This window comes from Musa acuminata, chromosome BXJ1-3, assembly GCF_036884655.1.
Source record: "Musa acuminata AAA Group cultivar baxijiao chromosome BXJ1-3, Cavendish_Baxijiao_AAA, whole genome shotgun sequence".
NCBI lineage: Eukaryota > Viridiplantae > Streptophyta > Magnoliopsida > Zingiberales > Musaceae > Musa > Musa acuminata.
Genome location: NC_088329.1, coordinates 41,623,016 through 41,642,472, shown reverse-complemented (window position 1 = coordinate 41,642,472; position 19,457 = coordinate 41,623,016). Strand labels below are relative to the sequence as shown.

The window sequence follows — 19,457 nt, the reverse complement described above, 5'->3', positions numbered from 1 at the left end:
CCTGTCCCCCTCCTCCCCACCCACACCCCCCATGACTACTATTAGGAGGGGCCCTTCCTTTCTCCCCCTTTCGCCAGGTCACGTCTCCATCTAGGTCACTGCAATCTAGTCTTGCTACTTGCTCATTCATGGCTTGTCCATGGACTACAACACCTCATTAGTAGTCGCTAAGGGCATGTGGTAGAGCAGTCTGATAGAAAAGGATCCAGCGGATCAGATGATCATTACGGGACCAAGTGGGGGACCTTCCTCTCTCTCTCTCTCTCTCTCTCTCTCTCTCTCTCTATTAGCAGTTGCCTACGTCTTCATGTGCGTATCAGGAAAAGGTGGCTAGCCCATCCTGTTTTGCTCGCTTTGTTGCTCATGGATGTAGGCGGTATAGAAACATCCAACTCCTAGGCATGGGTGCAGCCGTGGAACGATCGAGAGCTCACTCCAAGTTCTACTGACGCCTTGTTGGGAGTAAATACAAAGCTACTGGCCCTCGACCTTAAAAGCTGCGGCTCAACTCCATAATCCCAGGAATGCAGAGCTGGGTGGTAAGAAACAAAGAGCAGCGGTAGGGCACGCACCATCAGATGAGAGCCATACCCTCGCCGCCTTCATCATCTATCTATCTATCCCTCGCACTTCAGAGCCCAAAGCCCCACCATGTGCCCAGCCGGCCACCTTCACGTGCCTGCACGCGTCTCCCCGGTGCCCTGCCCCATATTTTAACACCCCCCCCTACCCCCGCCAAAATGAAGCAACCTAGGAATTCCATCCCCGGCACCCCAACTCAGTTGACGGGATGATGATTGTGTTGTTAATAGTGTCTATCGTCACCTTGTTTTTCTCTGCTGTCATTACCGAGTTGTGTGTGTATGAGACCGGCACACATGAGATTCCCTGCTGCCTGGCATTCTGCTCTCCCTCAAGCCCACATGGTGGGCTTCTCGGGAGACGGGCAGATCGGTCCGGTGGTACTCTTGACCGGTTGGATGCATTGCGTTAAGCCTCGCATGAAGCTGGCACTTGCCATCGGTTCCCTGTCATGTTGGCGTTCCTGGAGCAGGAGTGGTCTGTCCGCAGGTGTATCGGTTCCCCAACTCCAGCATAACCCGGAGCGAAGGATGTATCAGGCTGGCGATGAGGATTACAGAGCTAGTCCTTCGTTGAACCCTTGGTTTGTTAGGTGGGGAAGCTGTCAGTGGAACCAGTAGAAGGTGATCAAACGCAAGAAGACAAGACAGTGGAGATCTGAGCAGCCTTTTAATGAACGAGTTGGGAATCATGTGCATGGCGGTTCTCCGGGGATCAATCCTTGTGCACGACCATTAGTACCTTCAACCTCTGCATTATTAACTCTGCTTTTGCTTCTCTTCAGCTTAATTTTCTGCATTTCATCCATCGCATGTGACTGTGGCAGCACCAGATCATTACAGCCAATTCCATTATAGGAGAAAGACGAGACGGATCATGGAGACAACCCACCCCCCCCACAGTCATTCTTTGCAACTCATCTCCTTCAGCCTCCTTCCCTTTAAGCGCAAGTAAGCAGTAATCAATTGCAGTGTCACAGAAGACAGTCAAGTTTACCTTGATAGATGAATCTACCTTGTTATCTTCATCAGATTTTTAGATGGGAGTTCAGTTTGACCTTGAGGTGAAGGCAATGTAACAGTGGCAGCTGATGTTCTGCTTGTGATCACATCACAGGCAGACGGTGACCTCATTAATATGTGCATTGTGCAGGTGGGAGCAGGCTACTTTTCCTGCACTTTGTGAGTCAAAAGTTGAGCTCCAAAATAAATGTTAGGTTGTCACCTAACATTGATGCAGGAGGCCATTGCCCTGATCACATGGAGTCCATGGCCACCTCAATCATACACCAAGGGAGTTTCTTCAACATTCCCTGCATCAACTCTCATCACTCCCTGCCCAAGTTTTACCCAGAGGAACTCGTTTTACTGATCGTTCAACTGCTCAGATCTTGATAAGCTCTATGCACTGTTAATATATGATGCAACTACTGTTCCTCGCGAAGCCTTCTCTGTCGGAGACTTAGGTGATGGTTTGATCAGCCTAGTGAACTATAAATTAACCTTGAACCATCACATCGCCTGTCTCATGTGGTGGAGCCAACTTCAATGCACCTTCCAAGAAGGATGTCATTCCCTTCCTCACCTGACATGAAGTAGTATATCGATTTAAGCAATGCAATTTAGCTTGATTGCAGCCTAGTGCATTGTTTTTCCCCATCATTCACCAGCACCATGGAATCTCTGAAGCCTTCATCTTCGGTTCTCAATACGAAAGACTTGTTTATGGAGATAAAGAGGAACAAGATGGTCGCTTAGAACGCAGCAGAAGAGACTAAAAGAATATTCCTGGTTTTGGATCTCTAGAGAGCATTAATCTTAACACAAGTCTTTGAGAAGCTTAATGTTGAGGTCAATACCTTTGTTTCCAGACCAAAACCATTGGCAAAAGTTCAATGATTGTTCTTTCTCTTCCTTCTTTTGAGAGGGTTCTTGTATGAGGCTGAAGGTTCTACGGAGGCCAGTCACTGAAGCTACCGGCTTTCTTGCCTCTCTTTCCATTGGTACGAACAATAATAATGGACTGGCAAGAGCTAAGTCGATCAAGATAAAATCCTCATTCCTTGTCTGTCTCTCAATTAGGAAAAGCTCGAAGAAACTGAGTTATTTTAGACAGGGTTACAACAAATCCCTCGATCCAAAGACACAAGTCAAAGCTTTTTTTCTTGGGGTGTTCATCAAGCAAAAATTACAAGTCAAAGCTTCGATCAACTCAATATATAATTGCCTAAACCTCGCACCTTCGAACAAACATCAAGACCGAGTTCAAATTACCGGAGATCGACTATAGCTGATATCAACTCAGAAATCCCCTTCTTTGACTGGCAACCTGCAGCACAATCTGCCATATCGTTCGTCAGGGGCTGTGGCAAACGTTTACCACCAACACAAACATCAGGGACTGCTCTTGTTTCCTCGACTTCCAATCTCACTCCTTGCTTCCGCTGATTGCTTTGTTTCTTGAGGAGGGAGGGTGATGATGCATGCGTGCATCCTGCAGTCTGTGGGCGCAACTGTGTGCTTGCGCATGCTCACATTGTTGCATGAAGTCGAATCTAGTGGGACAAATACATATGGCCACCATGCGAAGCAGCAGAGGGTGCTTTTGATGAGAGGCCTGACATAGAAACCCTGGGGATTCCTCCTTATCGAACACATCTGCCGTCACTGAGGAAGGGGATGAATCATTTCCCCTGCTACTGCCTTTAACAAAGAACAGGGGCTGCTGCAATTAATCTAAGCTACCAATGCCATGATGAACTGCACCATATTCACACCACTCACAGGCAACAAAGAGTTGATTCTCCCACTAGGAAATAATTAAGCATTTGTCATCTTTCTGATGCACCAAAACAATCAATCCATGCTGTGTACTCTCCACTATTCATACGACTTTATGCCAGTAGATGACTACATGGATGACCAAATCTTCAAAGAAACCTAGCATGGTCCATGCTCTACACTCGTCAAAATCCACAGCCATTCAGCATGACAGATCTCACAGACTAAGGTTGACAGCTCAATGATTTTGAAGTGCAGCTACTTGCATTTATTGATCAAGCTGGGCTTTCTGGACATCATGGTGTAAACACTAGAGGGAAATTTTTACTTTTTTTTTTTTTTTTTCCATCAGTTTCTTGAATCCATCAACACATATGAGACAGTTCTTCATTCTGTTCCAGCTTGTTTTAGGAGTTCCTTATCTAACTAGAGAAGACTTTAAATTGTTCGGCCTTTGACCTTTTTAGTGTTTCCAGAAGGAAACTATGTTCTTCTAAATCTAATTTTTTAATATATTTTAGGATTAATAAGTATATTTTAGAATAAAAATTGCGTTTTGTTCACCAACTATTACTGGCTTTTCACCTTCAAATGTATCCTCTCTTCATAATTGGAAGGGGCATCTTATTTTTATAAGAGCTGAGAAGATAAAATTAGAGAAGAAAAGATTAAAAAGGACTGGAATTATTGATGATTCCGATTAGAGTTTTAACTCATAGCATTTATTTAAGATTTGTTGATAGAATGAATAATTTGATTATTATTTTTACAAAGGGATAATATTTTGTTATATATATATATATATGCATATATTAAATATTTAATTGGTCGCAAGCGGTGGGTCCGGCAGACAGAAGCGGGCCCGCCGTTGCGGTCGAGAGAGAGAGAGAGAGAGGGGGGGGGAGGGAATATTCCGTTAGATTCGCCGGGGATCACCGTCACATGGCGCCGTGAGTTGGATGAGCTGGAGGCGGACGGAGACCCCGCTCAGGCTTCCCCAGCTGTCACGGCACACAGCACATGGCCAGCTGCTCGCCCTGTCTCTTGGCCGACCACTTTTACCAAAACACCCTCGCCGTATCCCGTCATTAGATCCCGCCACGCGTCTCCGCGTAAGGGTACTGACGTCAATTTACGTGGTGCCCGAAATCTTTCCTTGGCTTCCGGCTTGCGTGGCCAGAAATCTCCAAAGTACGGAATATTCTCGCCTTCAATTGCCGTATGGAAAGCTGCGAAAAATAAGTAATGGCGCTTCTTATGTGACGAAAAAGTGCAAAAACTCGAATTAAAATGAGGAAATTAAGTCCAGCACAGCGTGCGTCACTTGTTTGTGAGAATGCCCCTGAGGGATCTCCATTATATCTATATTATATATATGAACTCCTCCGGCGTAGACGAAGCACAGAGAGAGAGAGAGAGAGAGAGAGAAAGAAGGCAACTTCTGGGTTTTGGAGAGTTGTTTCCTCCACTTCCTCTTCTCTTCTCCTCTCTTCTTCTCCGCTCGCCTTATCCTCCATCTGTTATGTTTTTGGCCTGTGTCGTTGTTTGAATGCTGCAATGCGCTCCTCTGATACGAAGCAGTGTGGGTGTTCGTTGCATGGCCTGTAACTGTGCATTGGTGGCTACGACTGGGCTGCAGGCGGAGGGGGAGTAGGAGGTGGAGGTGGAGGTGACGGGATCTGAATAAAAGAGCGGAAGGAAGGAAGCGGTGTCGGTCGCGGTCTGGCCCAGATGTCCCGCCCCGGCGAGCCCAGCGGACGGGCCGGGAGGCGGACCGAGCTCGACCCGGTGGTTTACCGGTTCGGCTCCGCGTTGGCTCTCCGCGAGGGGCCGGGCAAGGACAAGGTTGACGACAACGGCGGCCCCCTCGGCTCCCCGGTTTCCCCCCTCCGGCCACGCGTTTCTGCCGCCGCCAACACCAGCAGCAGCTCCAGCTCCTCCGGCTCCGCGCCTGGCAAACCCCCGGCCCCGGCGTCCTGCGATACCAGCCCCACCGCTGCCGCAGACCGCAGCAGGGGCTCCAAGCCCGGGCACCGTCGCTCGAGCTCTGGCCCGCTGATCTTCTCTGACCGCAACGGTGGCAGCGGCGGCGGTAGTAGCTCGGCGAGTTCTCCGCTGACCAATGTGCTTCCCGCAGGCAATATCTGCCCCTCGGGGAAGATCACCGGCATGGTGCCAAGGACCACGGCCAGGAGCGACGTGCTTGGCTCCGGCACCGGGAACTACGGCCACGGCAGTATCGTGCGCGGCGGGACGAGCGGCGGCGTCCCGAGAATCGATGCGGGGACTGGGAGCTTGGTGGATCCGAGTGCGAGGAGACCGACGGCTAGCGCGGACCCGCAGTTGGTGACGAAGGCGGGGAACGAGCAATACAAGAGGGGGAACTACGTCGAGGCTTTGAGGTTCTACGATAAGGCGGTGGCGATGTTCCCAGGCAATGCTGCGTGCCGGAGCAACCGTGCGGCTGCGCTGATGGGGCTGGGTAGGCTGGGAGAGGCCGTGAGGGAGTGCGAGGAGGCGGCCCGGCTGGATCCGGCGAATGGGCGGGTGCACCACCGGCTGGCGTGTCTTTACCTACGGTGAGATTCCATGTCGTAAATCTCGTAATCTTCTCCAGCAAATTAAATATGAAGATAGATTTGGTATCCGATTTCTTTTCTTTTCGAGCATCGTGTGTGATTTTAGGCCTAATTGCATCATCATGTTTGTCATCCTGTGATCGTTAATGTTGTTTTGCCCCAAAGCTTTGATCTTTGTAGGAATTGCATCTGATTATAACATCATGTTGGTGGTCCTGTGATTGTTAATGTTAGTCTGCCTCGAAGCTTTAATCTTTGTGGAACTGTGATTGTTAATGTTAGTTTGCCTCAAAACTTTGATCTTTGTGGGAATTGCATCTGGTAACATCATCATGTTGGCCATCCTGTGATTGTTAATGTTAGTTTGCCTCAAAGCTTCAATCTTTGTGGGAATTGTGTCTTCTTTCATCAACCTGCATCATGTTTTCTGCTTACTGTTGTCCTGCTATTGACTGCTTGAATCGATAAACTTGTTTTTTATGTTTCTATTATTGATGTTTTTGATGTTCGCTATGGTTTGCTTGTACCAAATGTTCGATTCATCTGGCAATAGATCGCCTTTGTCGGATTGTTACGTGTTGATCCTAACTCGATGGTGAATAACCTTTTGTTGTCTCATGTGAGGTGGAAATTTTGTCTGTCTTTCTACTATTGGCTTGCTGTTTGGCACTGTCTGTCATCTGTGTTCTCTTTGTTTTGCTCCATCCTGCCCTTTGGCTGTTATAGATTAGTGGATTCTTCTCTACCTGCCTTGCTCTCATGTGCACCCGATGTTAATTGTCATTTTGGGTGATGGACTTCAGTTTGCATTATTTCTTGCAGAAAATACCATATGATATTCATTAAAAAAAAATCCTGTTGTTACATTATATGTTGTCTCTATATACAAAACAGTGAAAATTTCTGAAATATGCAAATTTGTTTTCCACATGTAGTTTCTCCGACAGTCTTCATTGATTAAAGAATACCTCGAAGCCTCTTCTCTTGCACAATAGATAAACGAGTATCTGGTCCTGCTTAATAGTCACTTTCTGCTATCTGTCTCGTATCTGTTCTTATTCTTTGTCCGGTAACAGTTGATTATAGCTGTCATGGGCCACCTCATCGTCATGTTGCAGGTTAGGGCAGATTGAGAATGCAAGGCTGCACATTTTCTCAACAGGGAATCAGCCTGACCCTGTCGAATTGCAGAAGCTGCAAACAGTGGAGAGGCATTTAGGGAAATGCGGAGAGGCAAGGAAGATAGGTGATTGGAAAAGTGCATTAAGGGAAGCTGATGCTGCCATCGTAGCAGGAGCAGATTCTTCTCCCCTGGTAAAACACTAAAATTTTTCATTTCGTTATCTAATAGTTATCGTTTCCATTTTGTTGTAAAAAAGTTTTCGAGTATAGCAGTCATAGGTAGTTGGACTTTGCAGCTAATTGCAATGAAATCAGAAGCCCTTCTCCGGCTCCATCAAATTGATGAGGCTGACTCGGCTCTAACAAGCTCACCTAAATTTGAGATGTTATGTGCACCCTACTTGAATACCAAGTTTTTTGGTATGCATCCAGAGGCCTATGTGTACATTGTCCGTGCACAAGTTGACGTGGCACTGGGAAGGTGAGCTTAAACTTTAAAGTTCAAACATAGAAAGAAAATCCTGGGTGATGAGAGAAAAAGACAAAAAATTTGCAGGTTTGAAAATGCAGTTGAAGTAGCTGAAAAGGCTAAGTGGATGGATTCTAGAAGCATAGAGGTGGCAATGATACTGAACAATGTGAAATCAGTTGTAAAAGCTCGAATTCAAGGGAATGAGCTCTTCAAATCAGGACATTTTGCAGAAGCAATCACTGCTTATGGCGAAGGGCTCAAGTATGATCCTTCAAATTCAGTCCTCCTATGCAACAGAGCAGCTTGCCGGTCAAAGCTTGGACAATGGGAGAAGTCTCTCGAAGATTGCAACCAAGCCCTCAGAATCCAACCCAGTTATATCAAGGCTCTTCTCAGACGTGCTGACTCCAATGCCAAGGTGAAGTTTATTTTACCATCCAGCCTCTTCAATCTACAAGTCATGCTAAATTGTTATATGCAAAGAGAATGTTGCTAATCCATTTTTTTTCACTTGATAATCAGCTCGAGCGATGGGCTGAATCAGTACAAGATTATGAAGTCCTCAGCAAGGAGCTTCCACATGACCCCGAGGTGGCTGAAGCCCTGTTCCATGCTCAAGTTGCACTAAAGATGTCTCGGGGTGAAGAAATCTCTAATATGAAGTTTGGTGGTGAGGTCGAGGAGGTTACAAGTTTGGAACAGTTCCAAGCAGCAATATGCTTACCGAGTGAGATTTCTTTTTTGTATCCTTTGTAGTCAGTTTCACCAATCATATCTTTAATTTCTGTTTGATTTCATCTCTAAGTACTTGGGCTTCTTTGTTTACCTGGTTGTACCATCTAAACCTGCTATTGTTCCCAGCGATTTGTTGTTTAAGCAACCGACTTCCTTTTGCATATTTTGATTATATTATAACGCTTGCGACGCGTTTACCTGATTCCATCCATGATTGCTTGTGACTATTATTACATTACGTTAACTTATTAATGTCTTTGAGAAAATTAACAGGAATGGATAATAAGCTTTTCGTCATTTTCAGGAGCTTCTGTCATCTGCTTCATGGCAGTATCCAATCAGAAATGTTCCCAGATCACACCATTTGTCAATTCACTGTGCATACGATACCCATCTGCAAATTTTCTCAAGGTATCATCGTCATCGCTGCAATGCATTGTTTCTCTTCTGCATGTTCATTTTCATCTTTATTTGATATTTCTCACCCATGAACCAAAGGTTGACGTCGACAAGAGCCCCACCGTCGCGAAGGCAGAGAACGTGAGGGTACTCCCCACATTCAAGATCTACAAAAGTGGGACAAGGATGAAGGAGATGATTTGTCCCAGTCAACAGGTGTTGGAGTATTCTGTGAGGCACTACAGTCTCTGAGGAGTTGAGACACTGGTTCGATTCCATTATTGCACTGCCACCTTATCTACATCCATTAATATAAATGTCAGATCCCACTATGTGGTAACTCATTGAGTCAAAACATGAACCGAAGTGGTGGAGAAGAGATTTCCTCCATTTTCTGAGTCATGCAAATCTAGAGTAAGAGATCATGTCCCATGTCCTACCCAGAGGATGCTCCTGAATTCCATATGTACCAACTACATAATTCATTTAGCTCTGCAGCCACAGGCAGATTTTTTTTTGGTGTATATACATCGTGTACATGAACACTGGAATCCATTGGGGTGATCTTGTATATGATGCTGGTCGAACCGGGCGGTAAGAGAAGTGAGAGAGAGAGAGAGATAGAGAGAGAGAGGGAGTTTGGGTATATCAATTTATTGTTACTATCACCAATGTTTAATTTTGCTACTGCCACTGTTGCTGGTGGTGGTTTATATATATAATGTGCTTCGATTTCTGCAGAATAAATGAACCCGAAATATTCTTTTACTTGAATTGTGGCTCTTCTCCTGGTTTGTTCTTGGAAGAAGAATTCTGGTTTCTTCCTTTTGTCATCCTCAAGTATATGTGGTGGAGGGTTACAGTCTACCGAAATTTGAATGGTTGGAAGAAGGGGGAAATGAGTACGCACAGCCATTGTCCACTTGCTCGTCTTCTCTCTGCTCTGTGTGGACTGACTGTTCTGCACTGATCTAATTTGCGTGACAGCAGGAAAAGTGAAAACTGTACATTTTGGACAAGAAATTATGACGATGAAATGAATCAGAAGTCATTTTCGAAGAAGACTCTTAAGAATTTTCTTCTCCTTCTCATGAACTAAATGCCTCTGATGGCCAAGAATGACAGATGAAGAGAAGAGAGAGAAAAAGAGAGAGAGAGAGAGAGAGAGCATTCATGAATCTGTAGCGTGTGATCAGTGATCCAACCCGTGACGTTGTGCATCCCCACAACCTCCAAATTAAGGATCGATTCCCTCATGTTCATGCTTTCGCTTTAATGAAACGACAAGCGCTCCAACTCTCATGCAAGCATGCATTCATGTCTTCATCGAGAAAACACAGCTGGGTGGATTAGAGTCAACGCCGAACCCGTGAGATCTCAGGCATTGCTTCCTTGGCACACAGTAATGGCCTGTTGGGTTGACCTCCAGACCTTTCTGCCCTGGCTGCTTCTTCCCTTCTCGACTGTTGCCTGCCATTTCTGTACTCTCTTCTTCACAGTTGAAGCATTCAATCTAACTAGGTAGTCGAAAGAAAAAGAATTGGGCTACAAATTAGCATTATATCGATAAGAATTGTAGAGAGCGAAAGTCTAAAATTTACTGGTTCCTGGATTGTCATTTGATTTAGTGTGATCAAAGCTTGAAGTTGTCTATGGATAATGTAAATTCAGTGTCTTGTTGGGTGCTTGGGCTGACAACCCATATTCAGTGTCGTGACTATAAAAAGAGATAGAAAAAGATAGTAACAAGATAGTTTTTGACAGTCACGGGATTCCAAAAAGAAGGAGGAGAACAAGACAGAAAATGAAGAGAAAGAAAGAAATGAAAGAAGACAATGACAACACAGAGACTGTTCTCAATCATTTAACATTGCTTTCATCTCAGGTTAGATTAGATCTACAGTATATTTCTCACACATGATATTATGTCATTGTAAAGATTTTTGAGTTTTAGTGACGATCGTGGGTTCAGTAATCTCAGTGGAGAGCTTGTGGTAGTAATGATTTGATATTACTTAAAGATATCATTTTCGGAGTGTGTTGTTATAGATGTCCAAACTCAGTAGTATTACTGAGTTAAGTTAAAGATTTAAGAATTGGTGAAGGGTTCATGATGCATAGCTAATTAGATTAATGTACTTTGGTGTCTCTTGGTCGAGGAAAAACCAAAGACATCATTTGTGCTGCCAAGAGTATTATTTCATTGGACATTGATGGAGAGATATATGATATCAATGTAAATGATTTCAAATGGTTTAGATTAGAATAATGACAAATATTTCAAAATGTAATATATGATTTTTATTATTAAAACAAGTATAGTAATGAGTTATAATTTTACTTGATTTGAGAGTTGGAAGATAATAACTAGAAATTAGTTATTGTTGAACGACGATGATCAAGACGATAATGCCACATATCTATTAGAATAGTAACTAAAGAGAAAGCGATTGGTTGAGTGATCTGTGAAGCTGATGGCCACTCTATATATATCATACATCTTCATTTTAGATACAATATCATATTCCCAAAACAGAAAGAGTTATAAAGCAACAATAAGATAGACAAGAAATAGGAATAGCAATCGCTAATAGGATAGGGGAAGAGAGAGAGAGCGACGAAAAGGAGCCTTGCTTAAAAAAAAGAGCTATGGTATTATGAAAATTTGATTATAAAAGAGATGAACTCATCGATTAAATAATATATATTTATATTTTTCTGTGATCAAATTATGCATTCAAATCATACATTTAAATATATAATTAATCCTCAAATTATAAATTAATTGAGAATTAAAATATATAAATATAACATTATTATTCTATATTTACTTATATAAAGTGGCGTATCTCACCAAAACAGAATTATTGAGAGGCATATGTTTTATCCTCTCCCACTGCTAGTCTGCTCTAATGGAAATAGCCGAAAGGATAGTAACATTCACGAGATGAAGCTTCATCATGCAGCTTTGGTGATGGTGGGTCGACAGCATACAACCTTTCGAGCTCTTGCACCACCATATCCGGCTGCGGGAGCGCGACACGGCCAGGCGGGTCTTCCGCAGGTCTTCCGGGGACGACGATGGGCGTCTCCGGCACCATGGCCTCGAGGATGGAGTCCTTCCCGGTGAGGGTTTGGACGACGTACTTGAAGTGCTTGGCGTTCGTCCGCACGTACCGCGTCTCCACGACCACCACCTTGACGTCGCCTCCGGCTTGTCTGCTTCCGCTCGACATGAGGCGACAGTGCTGGTCCATCTCGTCTTCTTGCATCGAGATCGAAAGGAGCTTTTCTTGCTTATATATGGGGGATCTGAATGGGTGTGGGAATCCGAAGTATCACGAGGAAGAAGAAAGGAAGGGACGAAGAAAAGGGTTGGTGGTCAATCTCGTGCGCCATGAAATCGATGGGGGCTGACTTTGAGCCTGGCGAAGACCATCCGCGCGGGGCCACTAGTCGTCGTCGCTGATGCTCTTATTATTTTTATAATAATATAATAAATTAGTATATAATAAATTATTATTACATCCCAGATTTATAAAGTATAAAAAATTATTATTTTATTATTCATAATTTACAGAATACACTTTTCTTCTTAAATTCAAATTATTATCTTTACATCAGTAAATATTTTATTGATTAAAAAAATCACAACTTTCAATATATGATCACAGGTCTCTTTTGTTTCAGATATATTATAAAGTAATAGATTACTTTGAAATAAATAAAAAATAAAAATATATTAACAATCATGATAGAAACATTTGAAAAATCATAAAAATAATCTTCAATATTCGTGAAACATATATAAATATCAATAATTTAATATAAAATGATAATATATCGATTCATCATAAAATTTATGTATCAAAAAAAAATAATAATTTCTTACGTACTAAATAAAATAATACATCGATCACATGCAACACATACATAATAATTAGATAACAAAGACGTACATCATACCGGATACGATGGTGCACTTTACTAACAACGAATTGAGAGGCATATTTCATGGGATGGATTCCTCCCAATAGCATATGAAGATAACCTATATTGCACTCTCAACAATAAATGGAATGGTATCTCTTACATGCCCAAATGGAGACACGTTCCTTTTAACAACCCATTAATCTCTAAAAAGAATTATCATGCATACTCTCCATAAGGATATATAAGCACTCATGATCATTTATTTACGTTCATTCATTTATTCTTGCATGCATCAAAGAAATCAATATAATCGAATATTATTAAGAGCTCCAAGATGATATCTCCGCAAACAATAAGCAATAAATTAATTTTATTTTTAATTTTACTTTCATATATAAAGATAATATAATATTAGAATATATTTTTTTTATTTTTTAAAAAAAATAATTAATAATTTAATTGATTAATAGAATTCCTAATTTGTTCATATGATTAAGAAAATTAATTTTAATAATTCTCTTTAACTATACCGTATAAACATAAAATTAAATAACCATGCAATGCATTATTTATAGTAATTAATAAAATTATTTATAAAATTGTTGATGATTACAGCGTTGATCGCCACCTTAAATCGGTGTTTATGCAAGTATTCATTCAGCGCTCCATCGAGGGCCCTCCGCATACTGCAGGCTGAGCAGAACTCGAAAGAGCTTGACCCGGTCACCATTCCATCTCCATCACGAGGACTTTTCTCCCGGCAACATTTGCTTTCGCTTCTTCAATCCCAGCCACGAGGAAGCCGCCAGTAGTACCTCATCTGTGTTCAGAAACCAATTCAACAGGGATCCCAGCCACAAGGAAGCCGGCAGTCAAACTTGTCGCGTCCATACACAGCTGCTAGCCGCCTTTGATTGCTCAAAAGCCGCGCGTGCTTCCAATACACACACAGGTCAGCAAATTTCTACCATAAGAGCTCAAAGTCAACGTAGATCAGGTCCCGGAATTCATTACTGGATTTGTCCTAAGTCAACGTAGATCAGGTCCTGGAATTTATTGTCGGACCAAATCCAAGCACATCTTTTTTTACTATGTGAAAGCGGAAGAAACTTCCACTTACAAAATGAATCTTTTAATCACCATGTTAAGTCTTCACGTATTTTGCAGCCTCTGGCACAGGTCTACAAGCAACAAAAAATTAGATGGTCAATGGAAACCATGTCGCTAGTCAACCTCTTATGAAGAGAGTCGTAATTAAGCACAGGCATAATTAGAACCAACCTTTAAGCAGGGGCCCGGCCCACACACTTGTCGGGTTCGGACTTTGGCTTGCAGATGAATCACCGAACCCATTCTGAGAAAGATCGCGGCAAAGATCTCGTGGCCGAAGAAGCCACTGGAGCAGCTCCATCTACAACACAAGCTTGTGGCACTGAAGCCCACATGACGATGTCGGGAGTTCCCAGATTCTGTGGGCCATACGGATCCAAATTTGCAGTATATATCTGATCCACACCCATTATGACAGAGAGAGATCCATGTGACCATATGAAGCCAAACGAGAGCGAGATGACAAGGGCGGTCATGGACCCACCCAACCCACCATCCGACCCATGGACGGTCGAGATGATTCCTCTCCACCAAAGACAGCCGAAGCTCCTCGACGGAGGCCACCGTATTGGGGAGCACTCGTTCCCACCCATGTAGCTTGTGGCATCACATGCAGCGGCTTAACGGTGAGCGCACCATGCCGGCCCCGCTTAACGGTGGGTCTTGGTGCCAACCTTGTCTTCGCAGAAGCTTTTACTGCCAAGTGTTTGATGGTATGTCTGATACGTATGGTCCAAGTCATGGCTACGAAGAGGAGGAAGACAAGGAAGGCGATGGCGGCGGTTGTGATGGCCGGTTCAAAGCGGGAGTTCAGGAGTTCTTTGAGGGAGGCTTGCCCTGGGTTCTACGCAAAAGCGGGAGAGCTAATTAGCCGATAAGGTTAGATCCACCTCGAGGAGGAGCTTTCGGTTCTGTTTGACGTCAAAGTAGGAGCAATCAAGGGTAGACAACCCACATGAGCCCATCTCCGTGGACCACCTCACTGTCATCACCTTCGACCTGCTGCTGCTGCTGCGGATCATTAGGCCTCCGAGAGAGGTAACGCAGACTCGGACATGAGAAAACAACGTCAAGCTGCAGGATACAGGATGAGGAACAGATGCAGCAAAAGTGATAGACAAGGACCTGGATCGTTTGGGTAGACGCTCTTCTTCCTTCCAGGAGATGGGAGTTGCAGGCATGGTACATGAGATCTACCAGTAAATGTAGTCTTCGTTTAAGTACAAGCTCCCCTTACATCCACTATCATGTGCTCCGGAACGAATAGTAAAGTTTGACTGGAAACTTGAACTCCACATACAGTCAAACGTTTGGCAAGTTTGAAGAGAATCGATTCATGTTCCTCGAACGATCTGGAGAAACCAAGGCTCGCAGGACGCCAAAGAGAGATGGTGCTGATTCAAGGCTTGCATGGCCCGCAGAGCATATACCAAATTTGACGATAGCCTCTGCATGTGGTCATGCAATAAGACACCAAAACCACCTGGCTTTCTGCGACGAAGGTAATTAATACCTGACAAGATTTACAGATAAATTTGTCATGTGTGCTATCTCATGAAAACAACACGTGAATGACATTTAAGGGCGAATGAATTCCTGAGATTCCCGGGGAAGACTTGAATCCAAAGGCTCCATTTCCTAGTTCTCGATGTGCACGGTTGCCGAAACAATGTATAACAGTGGCAGCAGTTGTGTCCCACGTTAGATTGCATGTGCATGTCACTGTCAACCAGCAACCGGCGATCTGCATTGTTTTCCTCACTTATTTTGTTTGTGTTCCGTCCAGTAGAGCAGGAATTAATACGTGTAACCCCACGCCCCTGCCGATGTCCGGCATCGTCGCTGCGGCTGAGAACGAAGGAAGCTTAAGACGTTTGAAGCGAGCTCTCATGCGCTCATGCTGTTCGCTACACTGTTTGAAGCCCGCAACCGTAATGGAAGACAGCACGAAGAATAAGACGTTTGACATTCTTAATTTCTTTTCCTGCTGCAGTCTGGACGGCTCAGCCAACGATCGGCGTGAGCTCGGGAGTCAATCCACAAGGCGTGGAGCATCTCGTGACGGAACGTTGATGTCGCCGCCGACGGGCCCCGCCGAGGGATTGTGCGGTGGGCGTGTCTCCGTCGGGGGAGATTTGGAGCCATGTGTCCACGGACGCCTACTTCCTACGTGCCGCGTGGGTGTCGTCAGCAGTGCCGTGGCAAAAGCGGGGTCCACGAGGTAACGACGTGTTGGTTGTCTCGTCGCCGTAAGTAATCATTTCTCGCCGTTGGATGGAGCATCAATGATGTCTCCATCGATGAGATGGACGGTGCGTTACGGAAACTCCTACAGCCGTCGGATTAAGGCGACGTGGACAGGGGATAAGGTGGGGACCGCAGGATGGGTGGAGATATTTTACCACTACTGAACTGATGCCGACGCGGTGGAGGAGGCGGGGGGGACGAAGTACGCTCTCTCGGACACCCACACGGCAGGAGGAGGCGGCGGCGGCGTTGTTCTCTTCGGTAGCTCCATTTCCTTCCCTTCTTTCCTTTTTGAGAGTTCCAACAGAAGGCGGACATGAGGTTCTCCTTCGGGTTTCTAATAGGCGTTCGAATAACGAGGTGGCTTGGCAGTTGGCACGACCCAGAGAGGTGGCGAGGGCGTCTCAGCCGTATCACCAGTGAGAGCCTTGAGGAGGACGACGATGTGGGTGCGAGATGGGCAAGCGAGTGATTTGTCATCTCTCGCCTCCACAACCTATTGATGACAAAGCTGAGGCATCGATCGTGACCCTTATTTGGACTCAAATTGCCGCTATTTTGTTGTGTGTGTGTGTGTATATATATATATATATATATATATATATATATATATATATATATATATATATATATATATATATATATATATATATATATATACTTCATAAAGGAAGGAAAAAAAAAAAGAAAAGGAACGAATAAACTCTTCCGAGATGAAAGAGAAAAGAAGAATCACCGGAGGGAAGAAGGGGAAGTGAAAGAGAGGGTCAAAATGAAGTGGTCCAAAGAAGCCTCGCCTGGGACTTTGGCTGCAGGGAGGGAGTACGCAGTGCTCCAGGAATTCACGGTAAACTACCAGCAGCAGTACCGATTCTGGGTGCTGAATTATTGGCAGGAAATGGGAGGAGGGAGGGGGGTGGGGGACACCGCCATGTGCGTCTACCCAATGGCCTCGTTGAGCTCCGTGCACTCTCCTCTCCTTCCTCCTGCTGCTGCTGCTGCTGCTGCCATGGCGGATTCGAGGCCATTGTCCGGAGGTGACGAGGACCGAGGCACCTCCCTGTCCTCCGCAAAGATGCATGCACTTCCCCGTCGCAGATGCTCCTCGTCACCTTTTACGTACTGCGCCTGCACCCACTCGGAGCTCTTTCCAATGTTTGGATTCTTCCTTACGCCCAAATTACTTATTGCGTGGATTTAGAATTTAATTTCAGCCTACGCCGCTAACTAAAAGCTTTTCAACTCCGATTCAAAGTATATTAAGAACGTAAAATATCTCATTTATTCTTATGTTCTGGATTGAATGATGTTGATTAAATAACCAAAAATAATATTTTTGAGTCATTCTAATTATAAATATACATTCTCGACTATATTTTAAGGGTTGTGTATGGATAGGAATAGCAATAGTACATGCTGCTCATTATATCGATCGGCCGTCGCTTGGAATCAACATGCATGCACGTAAGAGCTTGACTCGTCTCTCAGCTTCCCATCGATCATGCCATCAGACCTCTTAGCTTTCCCTCGATCATGCTACCAAACCTCTTAGCTTCCCCTCAATCACACCATCAGATCTCTTAGTTTCCTCTTGATTGTGCCACTTATCACCAGCGATATATTACTCTTAATCACAACATTCATTTTTGACAATGTGGTTAGACTCTTCGGGCACCTGATGTCGATCCCCATCTTATGTTCATTTTAGGTATGTCATTATGTTGACAGATGACACACCCTTGGTCGTTCTTCCATGATATAATCAACAAAAAAATATTCGCTAACTATCAACATAAATGAATCTTTAACGGTACGAGAAGCTCAAGAGGGGACGAGCAACCGACCACCCTCAATCGACAAATTAAGCATAAAAGCCAACTCTTAAAATCATACGAGGGGACTCAACCTAAACTTTCCTGAGTGCTGCTAAATCTTCTCCACTTTATCTACTAACTTAAGTGTATGAGGGATTGGGTTGGAAAATCCCTCAATGCTAACCAATTATACAAGACCCCAACGCATCTCAGGAGCACCTAGGGCAATGGGGAGCATCATTAGACGAGGCGAAGATATACCTCGGGATGACTCTGAACTTTCTTTTGTATACGAACCGCACCTCGGAAGAATCACAGCGATCGATCGTCATGAGCCGGTAAAACCTCAGGAGTTCACTTGTCACCCAAGCAATACGTTTAGTCTTTTGGGACGAGTCTATGCTTTCGGGATTGAACTAAGTCATGTTGACTCTTCGAACAACGAGACTCACGAAACAACATGTATCATCGAGTTTGAGTCATCTTTAACAATAAAAATTCTCCGACGTTGAGTCATGATCGTGTTTTAGTAAGCTGAATAAGAAGAGGTGTGAGAAGTCAACATGATATGAGTTACGAATGCATGAATCATGCATAGGCAGGCATCCACGAGAAACTCTTCCTCCAACGAGAAAACCCGTTAACATAACCAATGTCATCTTGATGTGCTTGGCATGCATTTATTTGCACGATGGAAAAGAATGACATGCATTTGGATTCAGATATGAGTCACATCAACATGTGCAAAAAGATTCATTGAAATTTTATTGTCACTGTGTGTTGTTTTTCTACATCAAAAAAAAAAGTGACATGGGTCTCATCAACATGTGCAAAGTGTTAATGTTCCATGATGCTTCTCTTCTTCCGATGTCAGCATCTAAATGAATCGATTCCTTTTGTTTCCGCTACTCCAAATATATATATTGACTCCATGAGTTATTTGATGGAAGCGGATTGCCATCAATCAAGTTGTTCTCATCCTTTTATTTTGACTACGTGATGAACAACAACAAGCCAAGTCAAGGAAGACGGCATTCTTTCCACCCATAGTCGAGGAAGACCAACCACAACGCTCGAGGCTTCACTCGCCGAAGGCAAAACCCTAAATTTAGCACATCAACGTGAAACGGAACATAGAAGGTCTAGTCGAGATAGAATCGACGAAAAAGAAAGACCGGTGACAAAGAGACATGGGGACGACACAAAGCAAGATCGATGACAAAGGAGGTGACGACGGACGAACTCATAAGTCATGCCTCCACAAGCAAAAAAGTGTGTGTGTGTGTGCTTCACAACATAGATCCATTATTGGGATGAATATTGCTTGACGTACGTTGTTGGGGGCAAAGATATCATGATCGATGCCACTGTTTTGAGGCAATTTTAGCATCACCTCACATGTTGGGGCCACTGACATTTTTGGAAGGTTCATAGCAATGTATACATTTATTTATATACTCCATTGTTTTCCTAATAATTTTATATGTAAGAATATATATAATTGAAAAAATAAAATTAGATGTGAACATGACAAAGATAATAATAATAATGATAATAATATAGAAACTCTAAGAATACTCAGAGAAATTGTAATTACATTAGATGGAGGAAATAAGTGCATGTACTCTTATGCATCTATTCAGAAAGAGTAAGTACTAGGGTGACTCATCTTTGATTTTTTTTT

General features: G+C 43.8%; 1 protein-coding gene and 1 long non-coding RNA gene across 2 annotated transcripts; one reads left to right on the top strand and one right to left on the bottom strand.

Moving 5' to 3' along the window:
* Positions 1 to 4,792: 4,792 nt before the first annotated feature.
* On the top strand, positions 4,793 to 9,443 carry LOC135631554 (TPR repeat-containing thioredoxin TTL1-like). The gene is made up of 7 exons (XM_065139289.1): positions 4,793 to 5,941; positions 7,060 to 7,255; positions 7,360 to 7,544; positions 7,620 to 7,953; positions 8,058 to 8,262; positions 8,575 to 8,681; positions 8,769 to 9,443. The coding sequence occupies exons 1-7, from the start codon at positions 5,094 to 5,096 to the stop codon at positions 8,919 to 8,921; spliced, it is 2,028 nt and encodes a 675-aa protein (XP_064995361.1). The 5' UTR covers positions 4,793 to 5,093; the 3' UTR covers positions 8,922 to 9,443.
* Positions 9,444 to 13,221: 3,778 nt separating this feature from the next.
* On the bottom strand, positions 13,222 to 15,148 carry LOC135637963 (uncharacterized). Its single transcript, XR_010496440.1, has 3 exons — positions 14,668 to 15,148; positions 13,884 to 14,556; positions 13,222 to 13,783 (listed from the first exon to the last, which is right to left on the bottom strand). It is a non-coding gene; the product is annotated as an uncharacterized LOC135637963 (long non-coding RNA).
* Positions 15,149 to 19,457: the final 4,309 nt, after the last annotated feature.